Source organism: Gobio gobio (genome assembly GCF_949357685.1).
Source record: "Gobio gobio genome assembly, chromosome: 3".
Taxonomy (NCBI): Eukaryota; Metazoa; Chordata; class Actinopteri; order Cypriniformes; family Gobionidae; genus Gobio; species Gobio gobio.
This window is the reverse complement of record NC_137099.1, coordinates 67753869-67778078: the sequence shown is the minus strand read 5'-3', so window position 1 is coordinate 67778078 and position 24210 is coordinate 67753869. Positions and strand designations below refer to the sequence as shown.

Sequence of the window (24210 nt, the reverse complement as noted above, 5' to 3'; positions counted from 1 at the left end):
TATGATGGACGGATGCACTTTTATGATGAACAGATGCACTTTTATGATGGACAGATGCACTTTTATGATGGATAGATGCTGTTTTATGATGGATGGAGGCACTTTTATGATGGATAGATGCACTTTTATGATGGACAGATGCACTTTTATGATGGACAGATGCACTTTTATGATGGACAGATGCACTTTTATGATGGATGGATGCACTTTTATGATGGATAGATGCTCTTTTATGATGGACAGATGCACTTCTATGATGGACAGATGCACTTTTATGATGGACAGATGCACTTTTATGATGGATAGATGCACTTTTATGATGGATAGATGCTCTTTTATGATGGATGGAGGCACTTTTATGATGATAGATGCTCTTTTATGATGGATGGATGCACTTTTATGATGGACGGATGCACTTTTATGGTGGACGGATGCTCTTTTATGATGGATAGATGCACTTTTATGATGGACAGATGCACTTTTGTGATGGACAGATGCTCTTTTATGATGGACAGATGCACTTTTATGATGGACAGATGCACTTTTATGGTGGACGGATGCTCTTTTATGATGGATAGATGCACTTTTATGATGGATAGATGCTCTTTTATGATGGATAGATGCTCTTTTATGATGGACAGATGCACTTTTATGATGGACAGAGGCACTTTTATGATGGATAGATGCACTTTTATGATGGACAGATGCACTTTTATGATGGACAGATGCACTTTTATGATGGATAGATGCACTTTTATGATGGACAGATACACTTTTATGATGGATAGATGCTCTTTTATGATGGATGGATGCACTTTTATGATGGACAGAGGCACTTTTATGATGGATGGAGGCACTTTTATGATGGATAGATGCACTTTTATGATGGACAGATGCACTTTTATGATGGACAGATGCACTTTTATGATGGATGGAGGCACTTTTATGATGGATAGATGCACTTTTATGATGGATGGAGGCACTTTTATGATGGATAGATGCACTTTTATGATGGATAGATGCACTTTTATGATGGACAGATGCACTTTTATGATGGACAGATGCACTTTTATGATGGATAGATGCACTTTTATGATGGACAGATACACTTTTATGATGGATAGATGCTCTTTTATGATGGACAGATGCTCTTTTATGATGGATGGATGGAGGCACTTTTATGATGGACGGATGCACTTTTATGATGGACGGATGCTCTTTTATGATGGATAGATGCTCTTTTATGATGGATAGATGCATTTTTATGATGGACGGATGCACTTTTATGATGGACGGATGCTCTTTTATGATGGATAGATGCTCTTTTATGATGGATAGATGCACTTTTATGATGGATGGATGCATTTTTATGATGGACGGATGCACTTTTATGATGAACAGATGCACTTTTATGATGGACAGATGCACTTTTATGATGGATAGATGCTGTTTTATGATGGATGGAGGCACTTTTATGATGGATAGATGCACTTTTATGATGGACAGATGCACTTTTATGATTGACAGATGCACTTTTATGATGGATGGATGCATTTTTATGATGGACGGATGCACTTTTATGATGAACAGATGCACTTTTATGATGGACAGATGCACTTTTATGATGGATAGATGCTGTTTTATGATGGATGGAGGCACTTTTATGATGGATAGATGCACTTTTATGATGGACAGATGCACTTTTATGATGGATAGATGCACTTTTATGGTGGACGGATGCACTTTTATGATGGACGGATGCACTTTTATGATGGACGGATGCTCTTTTATGATGGATAGATGCTCTTTTATGATGGATAGATGCATTTTTATGATGGATGGATGCACTTTTATGATGGATAGATGCTCTTTTATGATTGACAGATGCACTTTTATGATGAATGGATGCACTTTTATGATGGACGGATGCACTTTTATGATGAACAGATGCACTTTTATGATGGACAGATGCACTTTTATGATGGATAGATGCACTTTTATGATGGACAGATGCACTTTTATGATGGATAGATGCACTTTTATGATGGATAGATGCTCTTTTATGATGGATAGATGCACTTTTATGGTGGACGGATGCACTTTTATGATGGACGGATGCACTTTTATGATGGACGGATGCTCTTTTATGATGGATAGATGCTCTTTTATGATGGATAGATGCATTTTTATGATGGATGGATGCACTTTTATGATGGATAGATGCTCTTTTATGATTGACAGATGCACTTTTATGATGAATGGATGCACTTTTATGATGGACGGATGCACTTTTATGATGAACAGATGCACTTTTATGATGGACAGATGCACTTTTATGATGGATAGATGCACTTTTATGATGGACAGATGCACTTTTATGATGGATAGATGCACTTTTATGATGGATAGATGCTCTTTTATGATGGATGGAGGCACTTTTATGATGGATAGATGCTCTTTTATGATGGATGGAGGCACTTTTATGATGGACAGATGCACTTTTATGATGGACAGATACACTTTTATGATGGACAGATGCACTTTTATGATGGATAGATGCACTTTTATGATGGATAGATGCTCTTTTATGATGGATGGAGGCACTTTTATGATGGATAGATGCTCTTTTATGATGGATGGAGGCACTTTTATGATGGACGGATGCACTTTTATGGTGGACGGATGCTCTTTTATGATGGATAGATGCACTTTAATGATGGATAGATGCACTTTAATGATGGACAGATACACTTTTATGATGGACGGATGCACTTTTATGGTGGACGGATGCTCTTTTATGATGGATGGAGGCACTTTTATGATGGACGGATGCACTTTTATGATGGACGGATGCTCTTTTATGATGGATAGATGCTCTTTTATGATGGATAGATGCATTTTTATGATGGATAGATGCTCTTTTATGATGGATAGATGCACTTTTATGATGGATGGATGCTCTTTTATGATGGATGGATGCACTTTTATGATGGATAGATGCTCTTTTATGATGGATGGATGCACTTTTATGATGGACAGATGCACTTTTATGATGGATGGATGCACTTTTATGATGGACAGATGCACTTTTATGATGGATAGATGCATTTTTATGATGGATGGATGCACTTTTATGATGGACGGATGCTCTTTTATGATGGACGGATGCACTTTTATGATGGACGGATGCTCTTTTATGATGGATGGAGGCACTTTTATGATGGACGGATGCACTTTTATGATGGACGGATGCTCTTTTATGATGGATAGATGCTCTTTTATGATGGATGGAGGCACTTTTATGATGGACGGATGCACTTTTATGATGGACGGATGCTCTTTTATGATGGATAGATGCTCTTTTATGATGGATAGATGCATTTTTATGATGGATGGATGCACTTTTATGATGGATAGATGCACTTTTATGATGGATGGATGCTCTTTTATGATGGATGGATGCACTTTTATGATGGATAGATGCTCTTTTATGATGGATGGATGCACTTTTATGATGGACAGATGCACTTTTATGATGGATGGATGCACTTTTATGATGGACAGATGCACTTTTATGATGGATAGATGCTGTTTTATAATGGATGGAGGCACTTTTATGATGGATAGATGCACTTTTATGATGGACAGATGCACTTTTATGATGGACGGATGCTCTTTTATGATGGATAGATGCTCTTTTATGATGGATAGATGCATTTTTATGATGGATGGATGCACTTATGATGGATAGATGCTCTTTTATGATGGACAGATGCACTTTTATGATGGATGGATGCACTTTTATGATGGACAGATGCACTTTTATGATGGATAGATGCTGTTTTATGATGGATGGAGGCACTTTTATGATGGACGGATGCACTTTTATGATGGACGGATGCTCTTTTATGATGGATAGATGCTCTTTTATGATGGATAGATGCATTTTTATGATGGATGGATGCACTTTTATGATGGATAGATGCACTTTTATGATGGATAGATGCTCTTTTATGATGGATGGAGGCACTTTTATGATGGATGGATGCACTTTTATGATGGATAGATGCACTTTTATGATGGATAGATGCTCTTTTATGATGGATGGAGGCACTTTTATGATGGATAGATGCTCTTTTATGATGGACAGATGCACTTTTATGATGGATGGATGCACTTTTATGATGGATAGATGCACTTTTATGATGGATAGATGCTCTTTTATGATGGATGGAGGCACTTTTATGATGGATAGATGCTCTTTTATGATGGATGGAGGCACTTTTATGATGGACGGATGCACTTTTATGGTGGACGGATGCTCTTTTATGATGGATAGATGCACTTTAATGATGGACAGATACACTTTTATGATGGATAGATGCTCTTTTATGATGGATGGATGCACTTTTATGATGGATAGATGCTCTTTTATGATGGATGGAGGCACTTTTATGATGGACGGATGCACTTTTATGGTGGACGGATGCTCTTTTATGATGGACGGATGCACTTTTATGATGGACGGATGCTCTTTTATGATGGATAGATGCTCTTTTATGATGGATAGATGCATTTTTATGATGGATGGATGCACTTTTATGATGGACGGATGCTCTTTTATGATGGATAGATGCTCTTTTATGATGGATGGAGGCACTTTTATGATGGACGGATGCACTTTTATGGTGGACGGATGCTCTTTTATGATGGACGGATGCTCTTTTATGATGGATGGAGGCACTTTTATGATGGACGGATGCACTTTTATGGTGGACGGATGCTCTTTTATGATGGACGGATGCACTTTTATGATGGACGGATGCTCTTTTATGATGGATAGATGCTCTTTTATGATGGATAGATGCATTTTTATGATGGATGGATGCACTTTTATGATGGACGGATGCTCTTTTATGATGGATAGATGCTCTTTTATGATGGACGGATGCTCTTTTATGATGGACGGATGCACTTTTATGATGGACGGATGCTCTTTTATGATGGACGGATGCACTTTTATGATGGACGGATGCTCTTTTATGATGGACGGATGCTCTTTTATGATGGACGGATGCTCTTTTATGATGGACGGATGCACTTTTATGATGGACGGATGCTCTTTTATGATGGACGGATGCACTTTTATGATGGATAGATGCTCTTTTATGATGGATAGATGCATTTTTATGATGGATGGATGCACTTTTATGATGGACGGATGCTCTTTTATGATGGATGGAGGCACTTTTATGATGGATGGATGCACTTTTATGATGGATGGAGGCACTTTTATGATGAACAGATGCACTTTTATGATGGACAGATGCACTTTTATGGTGGACGGATGCACTTTTATGATGGACGGATGCACTTTTATGATGGACGGATGCTCTTTTATGATGGATAGATGCTCTTTTATGATGGACAGATGCACTTTTATGATGGATGGATGCACTTTTATGATGGACAGATGCACTTTTATGATGGATAGATGCTGTTTTATAATGGATGGAGGCACTTTTATGATGGATAGATGCACTTTTATGATGGACGGATGCACTTTTATGATGGACGGATGCTCTTTTATGATGGATAGATGCTCTTTTATGATGGATAGATGCATTTTTATGATGGATGGATGCACTTTTATGATGGACGGATGCTCTTTTATGATGGATAGATGCTCTTTTATGATGGATGGAGGCACTTTTATGATGGACGGATGCACTTTTATGGTGGACGGATGCACTTTTATGATGGACGGATGCACTTTTATGATGGACGGATGCTCTTTTATGATGGATAGATGCTCTTTTATGATGGATAGATGCATTTTTATGATGGATGGATGCACTTTTATGATGGATAGATGCTCTTTTATGATGGACAGATGCACTTTTATGATGGATGGATGCACTTTTATGATGGACAGATGCACTTTTATGATGGATAGATGCTGTTTTATAATGGATGGAGGCACTTTTATGATGGATAGATGCACTTTTATGATGGACAGATGCACTTTTATGATGGACAGATACACTTTTATGATGAATAGATGCTCTTTTATGATGGATGGAGGCACTTTTATGATGGATAGATGCTCTTTTATGATGGATGGAGGCACTTTTATGATGGACGGATGCACTTTTATGGTGGACGGATGCTCTTTTATGATGGATAGATGCACTTTTATGATGGATAGATGCTCTTTTATGATGGATGGATGCACTTTTATGATGGATAGATGCACTTTTATGATGGATAGATGCTCTTTTATGATGGATGGAGGCACTTTTATGATGGATAGATGCACTTTTATGATGGATAGATGCACTTTTATGATGGATAGATGCACTTTTATGATGGACAGATGCACTTTTATGATGGACAGATGCACTTTTATGATGGATAGATGCTCTTTTATGATGGATGGATGCACTTTTATGATGGATAGATGCACTTTTATGATGGATAGATGCTCTTTTATGATGGATGGAGGCACTTTTATGATGGATAGATGCACTTTTATGATGGATAGATGCACTTTTATGATGGATAGATGCACTTTTATGATGGATAGATGCACTTTTATGATGGACAGATGCACTTTTATGATGGACAGATACACTTTTATGAAGGACAGATGCACTTTTATGATGGATAGATGCACTTTTATGATGGATAGATGCTCTTTTATGATGGATGGAGGCACTTTTATGATGGACGGATGCACTTTTATGATGGATGGATGCTCTTTTATGATGGATGGATGCACTTTTATGATGGATAGATGCTCTTTTATGATGGATGGAGGCACTTTTATGATGGACAGATGCACTTTTATGATGGACAGATACACTTTTATGATGGATAGATGCTCTTTTATGATGGATGGAGGCACTTTTATGATGGATAGATGCTCTTTTATGATGGATGGAGGCACTTTTATGATGGACGGATGCACTTTTATGGTGGACGGATGCTCTTTTATGATGGATAGATGCTCTTTTATGATGGACAGATGCACTTTTATGATGGATAGATGCTCTTTTATGATGGATGGATGAACTTTTATGATGGATAGATGCACTTTTATGATGGATAGATGCTCTTTTATGATGGATGGAGGCACTTTTATGATGGACAGATGCACTTTTATGATGGACAGATACACTTTTATGAAGGACAGATGCACTTTTATGATGGATAGATGCACTTTTATGATGGATAGATGCTCTTTTATGATGGATGGAGGCACTTTTATGATGGACGGATGCACTTTTATGATGGATGGATGCTCTTTTATGATGGATGGATGCACTTTTATGATGGATAGATGCTCTTTTATGATGGATGGAGGCACTTTTATGATGGACAGATGCACTTTTATGATGGACAGATACACTTTTATGATGGACAGATGCACTTTTATGATGGATAGATGCACTTTTATGATGGATAGATGCTCTTTTATGATGGATGGAGGCACTTTTATGATGGACGGATGCACTTTTATGGTGGACGGATGCTCTTTTATGATGGATAGATGCACTTTAATGATGGATAGATGCACTTTAATGATGGACAGATACACTTTTATGATGGACGGATGCACTTTTATGGTGGACGGATGCTCTTTTATGATGGATGGAGGCACTTTTATGATGGACGGATGCACTTTTATGATGGACGGATGCTCTTTTATGATGGACAGATGCACTTTTATGATGGATAGATGCTCTTTTATGATGGATGGATGCACTTTTATGATGGACAGATGCACTTTTATGATGGATAGATGCTGTTTTATAATGGATGGAGGCACTTTTATGATGGATAGATGCACTTTTATGATGGACAGATGCACTTTTATGATGGACGGATGCTCTTTTATGATGGATAGATGCACTTTTATGATGGATAGATGCACTTTTATGATGGATAGATGCTCTTTTATGATGGATAGATGCATTTTTATGATGGATGGATGCACTTTTATGATGGATAGATGCACTTTTATGATGGATAGATGCATTTTTATGATGGATGGATGCACTTTTATGATGGATAGATGCTCTTTTATGATGGACAGATGCACTTTTATGATGGATAGATGCTCTTTTATGATGGATAGATGCATTTTTATGATGGATGGATGCACTTTTATGATGGATGGATGCACTTTTATGATGGACAGATGCACTTTTATGATGGATAGATGCTCTTTTATGATGGATAGATGCATTTTTATGATGGATGGATGCACTTTTATGATGGATAGATGCTCTTTTATGATGGACAGATGCACTTTTATGATGGACGGATGCACTTTTATGATGGACGGATGCTCTTTTATGATGGATAGATGCTCTTTTATGATGGATAGATGCATTTTTATGATGGATGGATGCACTTTTATGATGGATAGATGCTCTTTTATGATGGACAGATGCACTTTTATGATGGATGGATGCACTTTTATGATGGATAGATGCACTTTTATGATGGATAGATGCTCTTTTATGATGGATGGAGGCACTTTTATGATGGATAGATGCTCTTTTATGATGGATGGAGGCACTTTTATGATGGACGGATGCACTTTTATGGTGGACGGATGCTCTTTTATGATGGTTAGATGCACTTTAATGATGGATGGATGCACTTTTATGATGGATAGATGCTCTTTTATGGTGGACGGATGCTCTTTTATGATGGATGGAGGCACTTTTATGATGGACGGATGCACTTTTATGGTGGACGGATGCTCTTTTATGATGGACGGATGCACTTTTATGATGGACGGATGCTCTTTTATGATGGATAGATGCATTTTTATGATGGATGGATGCACTTTTATGATGGACGGATGCTCTTTTATGATGGATAGATGCTCTTTTATGATGGATGGAGGCACTTTTATGATGGACGGATGCACTTTTATGGTGGACGGATGCACTTTTATGATGGACGGATGCACTTTTATGATGGACGGATGCTCTTTTATGATGGATAGATGCTCTTTTATGATGGATAGATGCATTTTTATGATGGATGGATGCACTTTTATGATGGATAGATGCTCTTTTATGATGGACAGATGCACTTTTATGATGGATGGATGCACTTTTATGATGGATAGATGCTCTTTTATGATGGATAGATGCACTTTTATGATGGACAGATGCACTTTTATGATGGATAGATGCTGTTTTATAATGGATGGAGGCACTTTTATGATGGATAGATGCTCTTTTATGATGGATAGATGCACTTTTATGATGGACAGATGCACTTTTATGATGGATAGATGCTGTTTTATAATGGATGGAGGCACTTTTATGATGGATAGATGCTCTTTTATGATGGACAGATGCACTTTTATGATGGACAGATGCACTTTTATGATGGATAGATGCTCTTTTATGATGGACAGATGCACTTTTATGATGGATAGATGCTCTTTTATGATGGATAGATGCACTTTTATGATGGACAGATGCACTTTTATGATGGATAGATGCTGTTTTATAATGGATGGAGGCACTTTTATGATGGATAGATGCACTTTTATGATGGACAGATGCACTTTTATGATGGACAGATGCACTTTTATGATGGACAGATACACTTTTATGATGGATAGATTCACTTTTATGATGGATAGATGCTCTTTTATGATGGATGGAGGCACTTTTATGATGGATAGATGCTCTTTTATGATGGATGGAGGCACTTTTATGATGGACGGATGCACTTTTATGGTGGACGGATGCTCTTTTATGATGGATAGATGCTCTTTTATGATGGACAGATGCACTTTTATGATGGACAGATGCACTTTTATGATGGATGGAGGCACTTTTATGATGGATAGATGCTCTTTTATGATGGATGGAGGCACTTTTATGATGGACGGATGCACTTTTATGATGGATAGATGCTCTTTTATGATGGACAGATGCACTTATGATGGACAGATGCACTTTTATGATGGATAGATGCTCTTTTATGATGGACAGATGCACTTATGATGGACGGATGCACTTTTATGATGGATAGATGCTCTTTTATGATGGACAGATGCACTTATGATGGATAGATGCTCTTTTATGATGGATGGAGGCACTTTTATGATGGACGGATGCACTTTTATGATGGATAGATGCTCTTTTATGATGGACAGATGCACTTTTATGATGGAAAGATGCTCTTTTATGATGGATGGAGGCACTTTTATGATGGATAGATGCTCTTTTATGATGGATAGATGCTCTTTTATGATGGATGGAGGCACTTTTATGATGGACGGATGCTCTTTTATGATGGATAGATGCTCTTTTATGATGGATAGATGCATTTTTATGATGGATGGATGCACTTTTATGATGGATAGATGCTCTTTTATGATGGACAGATGCACTTTTATGATGGACAGATGCACTTTTATGATGGACAGATGCACTTTTATGATGGATGGATGCACTTTTATGATGGACGGATGCACTTTTATGATGGACAGATGCACTTTTATGATGGATAGATGCTGTTTTATGATGGATGGATGCACTTTTATTATGGATGGATGCACTTTTATGATGGATAGATGCACTTTTATTAGGGATGCACGATATATCGGCAACATATCGTTATCGGCCGATAAATGATTATTTTTGATGTTATCGTTATCGGTCCAATAAGAAAATTTGACCGATATAGTCAAGCCGATAGATAATGTATTATTTCCTTCAGCTGAGATGGACGCGCTTTCCACCATGATGGGTTTGAATTGCTCTAAATATGTTTGGAATCACTTCGATAAGGAAAATACAGTTATGTGCAACATGTGCAGCGCAAGTCTTCTATAATCTACATAAAATGATAATGAGAATAGAATAGGCTGTAAAAGAGCGTTGTGTTTCAGCGCGTTTGTTGAGGGAAGAGCGCGCCCACGGAGTTACACCTTCATGACGAGCAGTCAAGTTCGCTTGTGCATTCGCGTCATTTTAAGCATATGTAAGTCGTAATATTATGTTTTTGTAGTATAAACATCTGATTAAAGTCATATAGGATGTGTTTGGTTAAGTCAATAACCCGCAGCGCTTCACTGTACCGGTGATCATCTTAAGTTTCAGCACGCTCTTAAACAGGGGAAGAGCATCCACAGGAGTTAAAACCCTTCACCTATGCGTGATTTTGTGCTAATATAAGTTGTAATATTATATTTATTTTGTATAAATATCTGATTGTTCTCATATATGATGCGTTTAGTTGTTAATTAAACTTCTAAGCGCTTCAGTTTATGGTTGTTCGTTCATTCTCTCCAGCTTCAGCGCGCTCTCAAACAGCAACATTATTCCTAATAGACTAGACTAATATTACAGATGTTTACTATTACTGTAATATTAAACATATTTTTTTTTTTCAAAAACACAGAAGCATTATTTTTTATAATTAGCACTTTTATTGTTCTCGTATCATTTCCATCAACAATATGGTTTGATTAAAACCATTTCTTTATCGTCTGTGCGGAGGTTATTTAATGCACTTGCATTCTGATTCTTTATTATGCAGCCTAAGTAATGCTATTCAATTACTTGTTTGCATTATTTAGGTATATTATTTTTATTTTTTAGACAATATAATTTTTGGTAACATTTTACAAATAAGGTCTCATTTTATTAATGCATTAACTATCATGAACAAACAGAGAGCAATAACCTTTGTTTCTTTTAGTAATAAAATGTTTGTGTTTTGTAACAGTCCATTCACAGTTCATAACTAATGTTAAAAGACACAACTTTGGGTCTGAATATGTTGAGATTAACATGAACTAAAATTAATAAATCCTGTTGAAGTATTGTTCATTCATTGTTGGTTAACTAATACTAACAAAAATTAAACCTTATTGTAAAGTGTAAAAAAAAAAAATTTGGCCATAGGAGTGTAAAATTAATTTGAAAAGGTAAGGAATCTCACACTGGTTCAAATAGGCTACTGTAGTGTATAGGTTTGATTTATGTTGAAGTGTTTGGGACATGGCTTTTAATGGTGAGCCTTTTGTTTTTGTAATCAGGCTCTCAGAGTTTATTAAAATTTGTATTTAGATTTATCGGCCAATATATCGGTTATCGGCTTTCAAATATTAAGAATTATCGGTTATCGGTATCGGCCAAAATGTTCATATCGGTGCATCCCTAACTTTTATGATGGATAGATGCACTTTTATGATGGATAGATGCACTTTTATGATGGATAGATGCACTTTTATGATGGATAGATGCACTTTTATGATGGACAGATGCTCTTTTATGATGGATAGATGCACTTTTATGATGGACAGATGCACTTTTATGATGGATAGATGCTCTTTTATGATGGATAGATGCACTTTTATGATGGATAGATGCTCTTTTATGATGGATAGATGCACTTTTATGATGGACAGATGCACTTTTATGATGGACAGATGCACTTTTATGATGGATAGATGCTGTTTTATGATGGATGGATGCACTATTATGATGGATAGAAGCACTTTTATGATTGATGGATGCACTTTTATGATGGATGGATGCACTTTTATGATGGACAGATGCACTTTTATGATGGATAGATGCACTTTTATGATGGACGCTTTTATGGACTTCAAAACAGAAACAGCCATTCTGGATATTTATTAATAGGATATTTATTAATAGGATATGTATTAATATATCTCTGCTTGTGAATGTCATACACACCTAGGATGACTTGAGGGGCACTAAATCATGGGGTTGTTTAAATATTTGGGTGAACTATCCCTTTAAAGGCATAGATATTGTTGTTGGTGTAAACCGGCCTTAAAGGGATAGTTCAAGTTCTAAACCTGAATGACTTTATTTCTTCTGCTGGACACACAAAAGATATTCTGATGAATATAATCAAACAGTTGACGTCCATAGTATGGAAATGCACCATTTACTGACCTTTATGTTGACACAAACCCGTTTTTATGAGCGATTTCTGCAGATCTGTTCAACAATACAGCAATTCATTGTGACCGCACGCGTGTCTCTCTCCGAAAGCACCATCACAGTCGCCCATAATGTGACTCAGTTTATGGGAAGAATGACGGCATACGGGCTGGAAATGAAGATAATAACTGTGTGTGTGAGACAGATTTCAGCGTGTGCTGACTTGACATCTTCAGGATTCCTGCTTGGGCAACAGGAAGACACACACACACACACACACACACACACACACACACACATATACACACACACACACACACACACACATGTATGTGACAATCTCATGTCAGTGCACTTTGCTCTGGGAAGTGAAACATGATTTCTCGTCTCTAAGGGTGTGTGTGTGTGTGAGTTATTGCTCTTTTCTCAGTTTTCAGTGTGTAGTGATGAAGTTTACACACACTCTCTCTGTTTCTCAGAGACTTTCTGCCCCGAGGGTCCGGCATCGTGACGCGCAGGCCTCTGATTCTCCAGCTGGTCTACAGTAAAGCGGGTAAAACACACATCACACCTTCTTACACACATCACATCCTCGAAATTATATCACAATAATACATTATGATGGCGCTAAAAATCATCTTTGAATTACAGTTTGCTCACAAAGAAAACCTTAATTTTGACTGGGTTTCTGCGGGTCTTAAAGGTGCAGTGTGTAAGTTTTAGCAGCATCTGGTGGTGTTGCTCGCCCCTCCCTTTCAGAGCACATAGAGAAGCTATGGTGGCCCACACAGGACAAACATGTCGAAAGAGGGAGCAGAGAGGGACTAGTGCTCTGTAGAGAAGTTTGTCCCTTTAGGGCTACCGTAGAAACATGGCGGCACAAAATGCCGTCCTCACTGTAAGGGACCCGCGGTGTGTGTAGATAGAAACGGCTCATTCTAAAGTAATAAAAACATAACGGCTCATTATGTGAGGTCTGAAAACAGAGTTATGTGTATTATATTGCATTTCTGTCAATAGATCCTCATAAATACTACACACTGCACCTTTAAAACAATGTAAACTGAATGTGATGTGTGATTATTATCACAAAAACAGTCTAATTTATCTTATTAGTAGGAAGTATTTGAGATTTTTAAAAGAGAAAATGTGTTAATGTTAAATTATATTGCATTTCTGTCAATAGATATTCATAAATACTACATTGAACCTTTAACCTCTTAACAAGCGCCCCATTTTTGAGAATTCTTTGAAAACGATATACCCAAATGAAAATGTCTGCAGCTCTTAAACCCTATGATCTATATTCATAAACCTGGTCTTATTTTAAACTAGACACTTGAAATATTGCTACCCAAGAGTCATAATAACTCAAAGTAATATGGGAACAGAGTAATATACATGTAAGTGACTCACGTTTTTTTAATTTTTATTTCACTTAGGGAAAAAAATATTATAATTTAATGTTAAGAGCCTGAAAATAACTTAAATATAAAACTGAATGTCTAATCATGTCATGATTCAAATATGAGGATGATTCTCTCAGTAATGTGGCTTCTGTGAGCTTTTATGTCAAGAAAAGTCTAGGCGTCATTTCAAAAAGGCCATTTATTTCAGAACATTTGCTATTGTAAAGAGTAGTTTTTCATTCAAATAAATCGGCAATAAACTGCAATAAACTACTAATTATAATGGATAAACAGTTACTGAAAAACTAAAGCAACTATTTACAGAGATTACAAAGTGTAAAAAGCTAATTTAGCTGATAATAAGTGTCAGTAAGAGTCTGCGCGCTCCACTGCAGTTGCGCCATGGAGAGCGCGCAGCCAGCGCACAAACAGTATTCACCAAAGCCTACTTACGTAAACTGCGCAAGATAATGCCTTTTGATTGGTTACTAAGTCCGTCAATCAAACCTTTGTTGGAAAGGCATTGGCTGGGCACCGAGTGCCTTTATCCAACGAAAACCATGGGCGCAATGATTGACAGCTCACCAAGCCTGTAAAGCGCTTCCTCTATATGATGCATCCCAGAAGAGTCTCTGATTGAAGGAGAGAGACGAGGGTTGAACGATTGCACGTGGGAGAAACTATTCTAGCAGGGGGAGTTTGCCAGACACGGATTAGAATCGATATTTCATTGAAAATGGACATGATTGATTACGCTAACTCAAAACTCTCTTGCATACAACGGAGGATTTTTAGTTTTTTCCCTATTTTTTCGTTGTTTTGGATTAAAAAGTGGGATGCATTTTGAAGAGTGGACTCTTACACAGAGATGTATGCGGGTGTTTATTGGATTCGTCCGATCTGATCTGAACGACAGGAGATGAAAGATGAGTAACGCTGATATTTTTCTAATGTTTACATGGCCGGTCCTTTAGCGTTTCATTTAACCCTTTCCTCTCTGGTGTATTTATTGCAAAAACAAGTTCAGAACATGAATCTTGAGTGTTTTAGCTTTCAAATGATGCATAGTTTGTGATAGTTGATTGAATATTTTGTATAAAACAAAAGTAAATAAAAGTACACACCCCCCCACTTCCGTCAACCCCCCCGCCCACGAACCGGTGCGGGTTAAGAAGTTAAAACAATGTTAACTGAATGTGATGTGTGATTATTATTACATAAACAGTCTAATTTATCTTATTAGTATGAAGTATTTCAACATTTTTAACACATTTTCTGTTTTAAAAATCTCAATTATATTGCATTTCTGTTAGATTAGATTAGATTCAACTTTATTGTCATTACACAAGTACAAGTACAAGGCAACGAAATGCAGTTTAGGTCTAACCAGAAGTGCAATAGCAGCAAGTGCAGGATATATACAATGGTTGCGTAAGTGCAGGGCATAAAAATGTTCTGAATATATATAAATATGTATAAGTAGAGAGATGGTTATTACTATAAGTAGAACTGAATTTACAGATGAATATATACAGTGAATAAATATACAGATGGCTATTACTATAAACAGAATTTACAGGTGAATATGTACTATGAATAAATATACAGATGGCTATTACTATAAACAGAATTTACAGGTGACTATGTACTATGAATAAATATACAGACGGTTATTACTTGAACAGAATTTTACAGTTAGAGGTATACAATAATATGTTAGGCTAATATGAGGAATATAGCAGTGGATTAAGTTAGTACAATAAATTATGGACAGAGCTATCCGAAAGAAAGTGTAAAAGTGCAGTGGAAAGTGGTTGCATATTCCAGTTAGAAGTACGGTGCAAAATGCAAATGTAAACATTGTTACTGTAAATACAGTCGGCAGTGCAGATGAGCATTATCCAGTTACGGTGTGGTAGTGCAGAATGCATAAGTAAACAGTTGTTACTGTAATAAACAGTCAGTAGTGCAAATAACAAAGTGAAGGCAGATGTGAGGTAGGAGAGTTATCAGTTTATGAGGGAAGTGGATCAACGGGGGTTTGAGTTCAATAAAGAGACAGCTCTGGGGAAAAAACTGTTCTTTAGTCTGCTGGTCCTGGTCCGGAGGATCCTGAAACGCCTGCCGGAGGGCAGGAGAGAAAACAGTCTGTGGGCTGGGTGAGAGGAGTCCTTGAGGATGCTGCGAGCTCGATGCAGGCAGCGTTTCCTCTGGATGTGTTCGATGGCAGGCAGTGGAGTCCCTGTGATGCGCTGGGCAGTTTTCACCACCCGCTGCAGTGCCTTGCGCTCCGCAACAGAGCAGCTCCCATACCACACTGCCACACAGTTGGTCAGGATGCTTTCTATTGCGCAGCGGTAGAAGTTCACCAGGATAGCCGAGGAGAGCTGATTCTTCCTCAGTGTCCTCAGGAAGAAGAGGCGCTGGTGAGCCTTCTTGACCAGGCTGGAGGTGTTGGTCGTCCACGACATGTCCGCCGAGATGTGGATCCCCAGGAACTTGAAACTGGAGACACGTTCAACAGCCATTCCATTGATGTGGATGGTGTCGTGTGTGCCTCTTGACTCCTTCCTGAAGTCCACGATGAGCTCCTTCGTTTTGGTGGTGTTGAGGAGCAGGTTATTATCAGCGCACCATGTGGCCAGGTGCTGGATCTCTTCCCTGTAGGCAGTCTCATCGTTGTTGCTGATGAGACCAATCACCGTAGTGTCGTCCGCAAACTTGACGATGGAATTAGTTCCATACACAGGCTTGCAGTCGGAGGTGAAGAGGGAGTAGAGAAACGGACTTAGCACACAGCCCTGTGGTACACCAGTGTTGAGTGTGATGGATGTGGAGCAGGTGGATCCTGATCGAACATTCTGGGGTCTGTCAGTTAGGAAGTCCAAAATCCAGTTACACATTGAAGTGTTGATGCCCAGGTCTCCAAGTTTGGCAATTAACTTGGATGGGATGACAGTGTTGAATGCTGAGCTGAAGTCAACAAACAGCATGCGTGCATAAGTGTTTTTACTGTCCAGATGGGTGAGCACAGAGTGCAGTGCCATGGAAACGGCATCCTCTGTGCTCCTATTGCTGCGGTAGGCAAACTGGTGTGAGTCCAATGTGGATGGTATAGAGTCTTTTAGGTGTTCCAGGACCAGCCGCTCAAAGCACTTCATAATGATGGGTGTGAGTGCTACAGGGCGGTAGTCATTAGGGCACCTCGGGCTGGAGTGTTTCGGCACTGGCACAATGGAAGTGCGTTTAAAGCATGATGGTACAGCTGCTTGGGCGAGAGACAGGTTGAAAATGTCTGTAAAAACCCCAGCGAGCTGCTCCGCACATGCCCTGAGCACACGTCCAGGGATGTTGTCTGGTCCAGCAGCCTTGTGCGCGCTGATCCGGCTCAGTGCCTTGCAGACATCTGTGGTGGAGAGTGTGATTGGTGGGTGGTCAGCTGAGGGTTTGAGCTTGGTGGCAGTTTCTCTGTTGTCTCTTTCAAAACGAGCATAAAAGTAATTTAGCTCATTCAGGAAGTTGACATCAGTGGCTGCGGGGGTGGAGTGGGGGGGTTTGTAGTCACTGATGGCCTGGATGCCCTGCCACATGCGTCGAGGGTCAGAGTTGGAAAAGTGACCCTCAATCTTAAGCTTGTAGCAGTGCTTGGCCTTTTTGATGCCCCTCTTCAGGTTTGCCCTGGATGCGCTGTAGGCTTGTGCATCTCCTGATCTGAAGGCAGTATTGCGTGACTTCAGCAGGAGTCGTACTTCCCTGTTCATCCAAGGCTTCTGATTTGGGTATGTGGTGATCTGTTTCTGGGTTGTAACACTGTCGATGGTGGTATTGATATGATCCAATACTGAGGAGGTGTAGGAGTCAATGTCCGTGTGAGCGCCACTGGTGGCTTGAGAAGCAAACATACTCCAGTCTGTGTTTAGAAACCTTTCCTGGAGTGTGGAGTCTGCCCCCGCAGGCCACACCTTGATGGTTTTCATTGATGGCTTCACGCGGTTGATGAGGGGTGAATATTTGGGTCTGAGAAACAAAGAGAGGTGGTCTGACTGTCCCAGGTGGGGGAGGGGTGTCGCAACGTAGGCTCCGGCCATGTTTGTGTAGACATGGTCTAAGGTTTTGTTTCCTCTGGTGTGGCAGGAAACATGCTGGTGAAACTTGGGTAGCACTGACTTTAAGTTTGAGTGATTAAAGTCACCTGCAACAATAAACGCAGCTTCCGGGTGATCAGTCTGTTGTTTACTGATGGCTGCGTGAAGTTCTTTCATAGCAAGCTTGGCATCAGCATCGGGTGGAATATAAGCTGCTGTGATAATAGTGGAGGTGAACTCCCGCGGTAGATAAAACGGTCTACATTTAACCATGAGAAACTCCAGGTTAGCTGAACAATGACTCCCAACAATAGCAGAGTTTGTGCACCAAGCTTTGTTAATATAAATGCACAATCCACCCCCTCTGCTCTTCCCAGAGCCATCTAATGTTCTATCCGCCCGGAGTGTGTGGCGTCCCGCTAGCTCGATAGCGGTGTCCGGTATTCCGCTGTTTAACCAGGTTTCCGTGAATATTAGGACGTTACAGTTCAAAAGTTTCTTACTGTGTGTGATGCTGAGTCGAATCTCCTCCATTTTGTTCACTAGCGACCGTACATTGGCAAGGAAAATGCTGGGTAAAGAGAGCCGATGAGGAGTAAGCGTTAGCTTAGCACGCGTTCCTCCACGTCTCCCTCGCCTTTGTTTACGATCACGCCGCCGTCTGCGTGCACTTCCGCCCGGCCGGGTAGAGTGCAGAGTCACCGGTGTCTTAGCGATCTCAGGAAGGAGTTGTAGATTGTCCATAAAACTGTCGGAAATTCGCAAACCAATATCCAAAAGCTCAGCGCGGGTGTACGATGTAAAGGCACAACTGTTCTGTGCGAACAGACCCGAGAAGAACAGGAAAAATACCGCAAAATTGCAGAATCTGGAGAGACGCTGAGCCTCGCGATCTACTCGCGCCGCCATCTTGGTCAGTCATGTTAATAGATCCTCATAAATATTACACACTGCACCTTTAATTAGACCCTCCACAGTTTAAGGCCTTATAAAATGTCTTACATTTCATCAGAAAGTCTAAAATTCAATATCATGGCTTTAAATATGATTTATGCGTTGCGGGAATGGAAGAATCCGTTCATAAAAACTGTAATTTACTGTATAATGCAGATCAAATGTATGAATAAATGAACAGTCGGTCCGTCTCTTAAAGGGCCAGTTCACCCATTAATGAGAATCCTGTGGTCATTTCCTCACCCTAACGTCAGACTTTCCTTCATCAAATAAAGCCATGGAGTCTCTGTGAAACATCTGGAATCATCCGCTCAATGATCCGTATGGATCAGTTTCTCTTTATGAACTTTCTGAAGTTGCTTAGCCTGTCAATGGAGGACAGAAATCTCTCATTTCATTACAAATCCCTTCATTTGTGTTCAGAAGATGAGTTTGGCATATTTAATCTGAGCATTAAGAAGTCGATTTATTCCAAAAACACAACTAAATAACTCAAACGCACACTAAAATGAACAGGGAATATGATATTAATAATGTGATTATGGTGTATTAATGTGTGTTTCTGTAGAGTATGCCGAGTTCCTGCACTGCAAGGGCCGCAAGTTCGTGGACTTTGACGAGGTTCGGCTGGAGATCGAGGCGGAGACGGAGCGGATCACAGGGTCCAATAAGGGGATCTCTCCAGTGCCCATTAACCTGAGGGTGTACTCGCCCTTTGGTGAGCTCCTCTGGGGCTGTAGCTCCTCCATCTTCAGTTATTGATCTGACCCCCTCTCCTCCATCAGGGGCCCACTTTCACAACCTTTTTTGACCTACTGGTGGAAAAGGGTACTGCATGTCTAAAAATAACTTTATTTTTGTAATAGCTTTTTTTGTCAGGGAGATAGAGACATCAAACCAGTGTCATTCAATAGAAGGGGACATCAGTTATTGATCTGACCCCTCTCCTCCATCTTCAGTTCTGGATCTGACTCCCTCTCCTCGCCCAATGGTGAGCTCCTCTGGGGCTGTAGCTCCTCCATCTTCAGTTATTGATCTCACCCCCTCTCCTCCATCTTCAGTTATTGATCTGACTCCCTCTCCTCCATCTTCAGTTATTGATCTCACCCCCTCTCCTCCATCTTCAGTTATTGATCTGACCCCCTCTCCTCCATCTTCAGTTATTGATCTGACCCCCTCTCCTCCATCTTCAGTTATTGATCTGACCCCCTCTCCTCCATCTTCAGTTATTGATCTGACCCCCTCTCCTCCATCTTCAGTTATTGATCTGACCCCCTCTCCTCCATCTTCAGTTATTGATCTCACCCCCTCTCCTCCATCTTCAGTTATTGATCTGACCCCCTCTCCTCCATCTTCAGTTATTGATCTGACCCCCTCTCCTCCATCTTCAGTTATTGATCTCACCCCCTCTCCTCCATCTTCAGTTATTGATCTGACCCCCTCTCCTCCATCTTCAGTTCTTGATCTCACCCCCTCTCCTCCATCTTCAGTTCTTGATCTGACCCCCTCTCCTCCATCTTCAGTTATTGATCTGACCCCCTCTCCTCCATCTTGAGTTATTGATCTGACCCCCTCTCCTCAATCTTCAGTTATTGATATGACCCCCTCTCCTCCATCTTCAGTTATTGATATGACCCCCTCTCCTCCATCTTCAGTTATTGATCTGACCCCCTCTCCTCCATCTTCAGTTATTGATCTGACCCCCTCTCCTCCATCTTCAGTTATTGATCTGACCCCCTCTCCTCCATCTTCAGTTATTGATCTGACCCCCTCTCCTCCATTTTCAGTTATTTATCTGACCCCCTCTCCTCCATCTTCAGTTATTGATCTGACCCCTTCTCCTCCATCTTCAGTTATTGATCTGACCCCCTCTCCTCCATCTTCAGTTATTGATCTGACCCCCTCTCCTCCATCTTCAGTTATTGATCTGACCCCCTCTCCTCCATCTTGAGTTATTGATCTGACCCCCTCTCCTCCATCTTCAGTTATTGATCTGACCCCCTCTCCTCCATCTTGAGTTATTGATCTCACCCCCTCTCCTCCATCTTGAGTTCTGGATCTGACCCCCTCTCCTCCTTCTTGAGTTATTGATCTGACCCCCTCTCCTCCATCTTGAGTTATTGATCTGACCCCCTCTCCTCCATCTTCAGTTATTGATCTGACCCCTCTCCTCCATCTTGAGTTCTGGATCTGACCCCCTCTCCTCCATCTTCAGTTATTGATCTGACCCCCTCTCCTCCATCTTCAGTTATTGATCTGACCCCTCTCCTCCTCTCTCTCAGTCTTAAACCTGACGCTGATCGATCTCCCCGGCATGACGAAGGTGGCGGTGGGAGACCAGCCGACGGACATCCAGATCAGGTACGAGCCGCGTCTTTGATGGCCTACAGGACCTGATGGAAACACTGACGGCTGTGTGTGTGTGTGTTTGTGATCAGAGACATGCTGCTGCAGTTCATCTCCAGGGAGAACTGCCTGATCCTGGCAGTCACGCCTGCCAACACCAACCTCGCCAACTCTGACGCGCTGAAGATCAGCAAAGAGGTGGATCCTCAGGGTGAGGCTCCATCAGACTCATCTGCTCTTTATTCACGTCTTCAGGGGTCCCACTCGCCCTGGGACAAACACATCGACAATTAGGGTTCCCTTTCGAGAGGTCTCTCGTATTGCGTATGGGAAAAACTCCTTTTCTCGAGAATATGAAGCAAAAACTTTATTCTATAAAGTGTCTATGTAAAACGCAGTGCCGCTGCACAGCCGATAGACCAGCGCGAGCTACGCGCTGATTGGCTGTGCAGTGGGAACTGCATGAACCTATGGCGAGGCGGCAGAGAGAGCGAACCAATAGGGGTCGCTCAAATTCCCGCCGAACAAGGTCTCTAGAATTAGCATATCTAAGGCTATAAAAGACCGTGTTTTGCCATAGGAAATCAGATTTAATCTCCTTCAGCGATACCTTCGTTGACCTCCGGAATAGAAGCCCCGCCGTCGCACAGCACTCAGCGGAACTTCTCTGCAGCCCTGAGGATGTCGGATTCCCGCTTGGTCTCCGCCTTCAGCCGCCTCCCGTTCCATCTGCGCCATCCGACGATATATCCTTTATTCTGTCTGTGTTATTTGTGTGTGTGTGTTGCCGCTGCAACCCACCTCAAAAAGAGCGCGAGCGTTGTTGCAAATGCCTCGCTTTTCCTGCGTGCTGAGCACCTCTCCTCGGCGGGGACCGCCACATCATCTGTGTGGCATGCCTCGGACGCGACCACGCTGAGACTACACTCAACGAGGGCGGCTGCCCCGAGTGCGACGAGATGGCTCTGCAGACCCTTCGGGCTCGCCTCGCCAGCTTCAGCGTCTCCAACCGCGCTCCTCTGACCGCGCTAAAAGAAACGTCGCGACCAGAGGCCACCTGAGCGTCCGAGCGACTGCACGCCGAGTACCTCTCCATGTGCCTCGCTCTCGCCGGTGAAGCGTTACTTTCTCGTTCCAAAAAAAAAAAAAGGATGGCAGCCTCCGGCCCATCCTAGACCTCAGACATCTGAACAAAGCACTTATGACGTGCTCGTTCAAGATGCTGACAGTAAAACAAATCCTCGCGCACATTCGCCCCAGTGAAACAAATCCTCGCGCACATTCGCCCGAGGGATTGGTTTTTCACGGTCGACCTGAAAGATGCATACTTTCACGTTCAGATAGCGCCCCGTCACAGGCCATTCTTGAGATTTGCCTTCGAGGGTCAGGCTTATCAATACACAGTCCTGCCATTCGGTTTATCCCTGGCACCCCGCACTTTTACGAAGTGCATGAACGCAGCCATAGCCCCGCTGAGGCTGAAAGGCATGCTGATACTCAACTACCTCGACGATTGGCTCGTCATAGCCCAATCAGAGGCACAGTTGATGATACACAAGTCCTGGCTCAACCATCTAGAATGTTTGGGCCTCAGGATCAATATCGCCAAGAGTTCAATGTCTCCCAGCCAGAATATATATTTTCTGGGTACAGTCATAGACTCAATACAGATGAGGGCGCGGCTTACGTCGCAGCGCGCCCTCTCTATTCAGAACATGGCGAAGTCATTCAAAGCTGGCGCTTGCGTTCCTCTCAAACGTTTTCAGAGGATGCTAGGTCTTATGGCCTCTGCATCAGCAGTACTCAAACTAGGTCTATTACACATGCGCCCCCTCCAACGCTGGCTAAACTCCCGCGTTCCGGCTCACGCATGGCGATCAGGCCAGTTTCGCATCAAAGTGAACCACAGCTGTGTCAAAGCTCTGGCTCCTTGGAAGGCGACCACCTGGTATCAAACAGGTGTTATGATGGGTACAGTTACGAAACGGAAATTGGTCTCGACAGACGCGTCCAACCTAGGTTGGGGCGCCCCACACGAGGGCAAGCCAGTCTCTGGCCAGTGGGCAGATACAGAGAAAAGGCTACACATAAACTGTCTAGAGATGAAAGCGGTCATCCTATCGCTGAATGCTTTCCTTCCGTAGATAAAGGGTCACCATGTCTTGGTCCGAACGGACAACATGTCAGTGGTATCCTTTATAAATCGCCAGGGCGGGCTGAAATCACGCTCCCTACATTCCATGGCGAATCACCTCCTTTTATGGGCAGAGCACTTCCTGAGCTCCCTGAGGGCGGCTCACGTGCCAGGTATCCTGAATCAGGGTCCGGATATGTTATCCAGAGGCGGTATTCCCCCCGGGGAGTGGTCTCTTTACCCGCAAACGATTCAGTTGATATGGAGCACCTTCGGCGAAGCGAAAGTAGACCTTTTCGCCTCAGAAGACAATGCTCACT

At 41.3% G+C, this 24210-nt stretch overlaps 1 protein-coding gene across 4 annotated transcripts in view; it reads left to right on the top strand.

Moving 5' to 3' along the window:
- Positions 1-24210, top strand: part of LOC307123824 (dynamin-2-like) — a 130445-nt gene that overhangs the window by 68557 nt on the left and 37678 nt on the right. For 3 of the 4 annotated variants that reach the window (XR_013816214.1, XM_079812547.1, XM_079812548.1), the window contains exons 2-5: positions 13442-13515; positions 19979-20128; positions 21693-21771; positions 21849-21967. Coding sequence is in view for 3 of the 4 variants with exons in the window: in XM_079812547.1 (XP_079668673.1) it covers positions 13442-13515; positions 19979-20128; positions 21693-21771; positions 21849-21967 (422 nt within the window). In the remaining variant the exon portion in view is untranslated. Of the gene's footprint in view, positions 1-13441; positions 13516-19978; positions 20129-20279; positions 20402-21692; positions 21772-21848; positions 21968-24210 lie in introns of those variants that run through there. The other variant, XM_079812549.1, reaches the window with a different exon arrangement.